The sequence below is a fragment of the Echiichthys vipera genome, assembly GCF_963691815.1.
Source record: "Echiichthys vipera genome assembly, chromosome: 15".
Lineage (NCBI taxonomy): Eukaryota > Metazoa > Chordata > Actinopteri > Perciformes > Trachinidae > Echiichthys > Echiichthys vipera.
In genome coordinates, this window is record NC_139840.1 from 19,087,407 (window position 1) to 19,092,511 (window position 5,105).

General features: G+C 40.9%; 1 protein-coding gene across 1 annotated transcript; it reads left to right on the plus strand.

The window, feature by feature from the left end:
• Positions 1–390: 390 nt before the first annotated feature.
• On the plus strand, positions 391–4,895 carry LOC310957901 (potassium voltage-gated channel subfamily V member 2; the record flags this gene model as incomplete). Its single annotated transcript, XM_083928641.1, has 4 exons — positions 391–938; positions 1,052–1,685; positions 2,253–2,378; positions 4,566–4,895. 4 exons carry the CDS (start codon positions 391–393, stop codon positions 4,893–4,895), a joined length of 1,638 nt encoding a protein of 545 aa, XP_083784767.1.
• Positions 4,896–5,105: the final 210 nt, after the last annotated feature.

A 5,105-nucleotide genomic window follows, 5' to 3' on the forward strand; every position in this document is an offset into this window, starting at 1 on the left:
AAAGCTCTCCATAGCCTTGTTAGCAATACAACACTGTGATCACACCACTCTCTCCGCCTTTCCACCGCTCTCAGAACTCAAAGCCTTAAATCACAACACTAATCCTCGTGAACAGTATTTTTAACTTGCGTTTGGACAGAAAGAACAGCAATAGGATTAGAGAATCAGTAAAGAGGCTGAATCCCTCACTCATGCAGTTGATCTTCTTGCACGCTGAGAGACAAGCACAGTAGCTTTTTCTTTTTCTTTATATCAACCTGACAGCATCTTTTTCAGAGGACATTATTCAGCCTAAATGGAGATCTTGTGGAATACAGTTGTTATTGTTATTGCTTGAATTGGCACACAACTTTTCTTCTTGTTTGGCTTGTTTTCTGAAGAGCTGTCGCAATGGAGTCCAAGCCGAGCTTGAAGCCCAGCTTGAAAGTGCTGAAAAAGCGTCGCTCCAGTCTTTTTGCGACCATAAAACGGGAGATGAGTTTTTCACAAAGCATTGAAGAACAGGAGTGTGAATTCCCCTTTTCTCAGGAGAGCTCTGTGAAAGCATGGACATCTATGGACAACCTTGATGCACCTGATGAGAAGAAAAGTGAAAAAAAAGATCAGAAAAAACCTGCACAAATCCGAAGGAAATCAAACATTGTAAACCTCAACATAGGTGGAAAGGTGTTTCACATCCCAATTCATTTGGTTCTCAAACACCCAAAAACCAGGATTGGAGCCCTTGCCCTCTGTAATGATCCTGTCAAGCGCCTGACGCTCTGCGATGACTACAATGTTCGGAACGACGAGTTCTTCTTTGACAGAGACCCCATGTTTTTCCACTACATTTTCCACTTTTATTGCAGTAATGTGCTGTGGGTGATGGATGGTCTCTGCCCTATCAACTTTGAGGAAGAGATGTCATTCTGGGGTTTGAGACTGAAGGACACTCCCAGGTATGCTATAGATACTTAATACTCTCTATGTGTATGGTTGGTCTGTTGCTGTTTGTGTATTTCAAGCATGATAAGCTCTTCTAAAAATAGACAGTAAATTATCTTTTTCTCAGGTGCTGCCGCATTCTGTTTGAGGAAAAAGTGGACGACATCAGAGACCAACTGAAGGTGAACCAAGAGTTGATTGACGAGATTAAGCCTCACCAGGATGGCGAGGGATACAAGACCATGTTTCTTGGAGGTTTGCGAAAGATCCTCTGGGACTTGATGGAGAATCCTTACTCCTCACTGTCAGCCAAAGGCTTTGCTGTGTTTTCCAGCCTCTTTGTTCTTATCTCTATTGTTGCCATGACGATGAATACGGTAAAGGAACTCAAGCAGTACAAACTTGCTGGCAGAACCTACATGGAGTGGGTCGAGGTAACTTCCATCGTTTTCTTCGCGTTGGAGTACTTTTTGCGGTTACTCACAACATCCAACATCAAACATTTTCTGAAGAGTGCCCTAAACTTTGTTGATGTGGTGGCTGTTATGCCCTACTTCCTCCAGCTCATTTTTGAGACATTTGTCATGGATTCAGAAGATGTAGGGGCAAAGGAAGATTTGAAGGCCATGGCGAGGGTCAGTAAAGTCAGCAAGGTGCTCAAGGTCGTCAAGCTGATGCGCATCTTCCGTATCCTGAAGCTTGCCCGTCACTCCACAGGCATGAGGGCATTTGGTTTTACTATCCGACAGTGCTCTGAGCAGGTATGGAGGAGTATCAAACAAGACAAATCTAACAGAGACAAAAAATACATTTACTGAGAGGCCATGCACACATAAATATATTGCACACAGGTAACTCAAATTTGCAGCATTTTGCAGCCAAAACGGCCGATATTTGCCTCACAAGTTGGTGGAGACCAAAACAGAGCTCAAAGCAGAGTCAAAATTGGACTCCAAATGAACGCTAATGTAGCTCTGTAACCTGTGATCCTCTGTTCTACTTTTCTTTTGTCCAACTTACTACTGTTCCCCCTCAGTGCTGCCACCTGTGGTGCGAAAGATCTTACACAAGTAACACTAGGTTCTTCTGTAAAGGAAAGTTTATCCAAACAACCAAATCATTCTTGACTCAGTGGTTCTTGGAAACTACTGTATATTGGCCGGTCATGTTCATAATACTGTATGTACATTTTGTAATAATACATATATATATATATAGGTATAAGGGGAGTCATGAGAAAGCTTAAAATTGTTATGTGACTGGAAGGGTCCCATATCCAAATATGAATGGGCAGTGCTGTTGACATGTGCTCTTCTGTCACTATTCAGGTGTGCTGTCTGTTTCTGTTCATTGCCATGGGCATCTTCACCTTCTCTGCCCTGATGCACTCTGTGGAGGTGGACCAGCCGGGGACACCATTCAGCAGCATACCTGATGCCTGGTGGTGGGCTGCGGTGAGTGAGATAAACTTCAACATCCAATTCAGAATTCTTTACATTTCTTTTACCAGACTGCATCAGAATTTGGGCTCTTTTTTCTTTATATAGGCAGTGCCTTTTTTGGTGACTTTACCGTAAAGTGAGTTTTCCCTTAGAATGTAATAAACACATGAAGAAGAAGAAAAAAACAAAACACAAACAACAAGAAAAAAAAGAAAAAATCCTCCAACATATTATAAATGCATGCGCTTACTTAAACACACGTGTGAAGACAAATAATTATTTATATGTTCATATACAGGTAGATAGGCACAAACTTCCCCTTGGACTCAAAGATAAACTACTTAGATTTTGGAGGTCACATGTTTATTATGACAACATTTCACACAAATGATAAAAAATGATGAAGTTATGGCATTGACAGATATGGGTGTAAACTGCAAATTGACTGTTTGGTGGAGGCACATCATTACAAGGCGCACAAGGTGGTTATGTGCTTTAATATCTTACTTACTGACTGCATTCTTGGCTTTATATTGACCTTCTTGTTGTTGCAATGGAATTATGCTGCTCTACAAAGCGCAGCAACTACGAAATCACTAATAACATGATTTATGCACAATTGTGGGCCTGAAAGTATTGAGGTTAGGATTGATTTGGATAAAAATAATTAAATGGTTAACTAGTAAACCATAATCCATTATTATTGTGCCAATATATTGAGTTGGTAGGACAGTAAACAAACTTTAAAACCATTTTTTTAGCATACATTTTTCGTAGTTACTGCACTTTGTAGGGCAGTATGCACTTCCCTTCAATGACTGACGCGGTGTTATCTATTGTGTAGATGACATATTTTGTATATTGTGTCTGTGGTGGCAAACCAGTTTTCCCTTTAGGGATCTATAAAGTTCATCCTATCTTAGCCTTGCCTAATTAATGGAGCAAAGAATATAGCACAGCATTTAGAGGATTTGACCAGCTCTTAATGGCTGCTTCTTCTTCCGAATCAATTAGCTCGGTTATGAACCTTGCTTGAGTCTTGCCCTTGACTACTGAAGAGACAGAAGAGGAGCTCAGTAGGGGGTGTATCAGTATGACCCAGCAGTGTGGTGTCACTCAGTTGTCAAGGATTAGGCTGACCACGATTAGTGTTACCTCCCTATTCAGAGCAAGATAAAACGGCACAGTACAAGGCAAAGTCCGACATTGTGCTTTTTTGGACAACATCTTAACTGACTGGCTGGTAAGGGCCACCAAACTGGCCTCTGCTTAAGCATCAACTATTGCTTTTTGACAAAAATAACTAAATTCTTATCTTCGCTGGGCAGCACACCTGTTACGTCAAAAGAAACAAGAACATCAGTTTCCTCTTTTTAGTGGCATTTGTGGCAAAGCATTTGATTGGTTGTTTTTACATTTCTGTTTATGAGAGTGGTAGATATCAGTCTTCTCATCTAACTCTGAGCAAGAAAAGTGTATTTTCCCAAATTTCTGAAGAAATTGCATGAGATTACACCTTTCTAATTCTAATTAATATAATTTTATTGGACACATTGGCATTAATTATAGAATAGGGTTCAGTACATTTAGATAATTAGCTATTTGACATTATGCAGGAGTATATATTCAAAGGCTCCACCAGTGTTTTGGATTCTTTCTACTCAAAGCTTATTTTTACATGACAAACTATGGTAAGAAATAAGATGTGGTAATTAGTTTTGGTGTTGTTCATTATAATAATAACAACATCCCCAAATTTGACTGGCTTCATTTTACATTAGTATTCAAGTAAACTTGTGGTGCTCTGTGTCTGCACGCCCATTTCAGGACCTTTGTTTTTTTTTATCTGGTGGCAGCTGTTAACTTATATGTGTCTAATCCCCTCTAATACGGTGTAATGCGTCTTGTTTGTGGCCAGAGACAGTGATTGCATTCGAGAGATGGAAAGTGTTGCAGTGCATTCTTGGAGGTTTATTTGATTCTTTTCATTCTCAACTTTGCAACACGCCAACTGATCATTACAAGAAACATTTTAATTATTTGACTCTCCCTGGTTAAGGGGCATTTTTGAGCTGACTGAAAGGCACATTGAGAATGAGCATGGGGTTCCCTTTCCTTTTGCATCTTCTTCTTCAGATAGTAAAGCAGAGTGCAGATCATGCTTGTAACCTAACTCACTTTGCTTTTTTCTTTCTACAGGTGAGCATCTCTACCGTGGGCTATGGAGATGTTGTCCCTATCTCCTATCTCGGCCGCTGTGTGGCGTTCGGCTGCATCTCTTTCGGCATCATCCTCAATGGCATGCCCATCTCCATCCTGTTCAACAAGTTTTCAGACTATTATGCCAAACTGAAGGAACAGGAATACACATTTTCAAACACAGAGCGCTCCTTCCAGCTCAAGAAACGCCTGAGGCGTAAGTTTGACAACTGCTTCACACCCCAGCCAGAGGAGTCTGATGATGAAATCCACTATCGGTCCAGAGGAACGCAAATTATCCACGAGAACGAGGATTCAGCTGCCCACTAGTTGCAACCTTGCTTGCCCTAAATGGCCTTATCACCCACGGGTTGTAAGACCCCATCTGCCTCCAACTCTGAGCCTATGTGATTTAAAATAAACAATCTGGGAGGGGGGAATGGAGACAGCAGCAAGTTGAGATAAGCTTTAAGCTTCAGCTTTACAGTAGGTGCTGTTTGCATGCTATGGATAATGATTTCTCTGTCAAATGGACAAGAT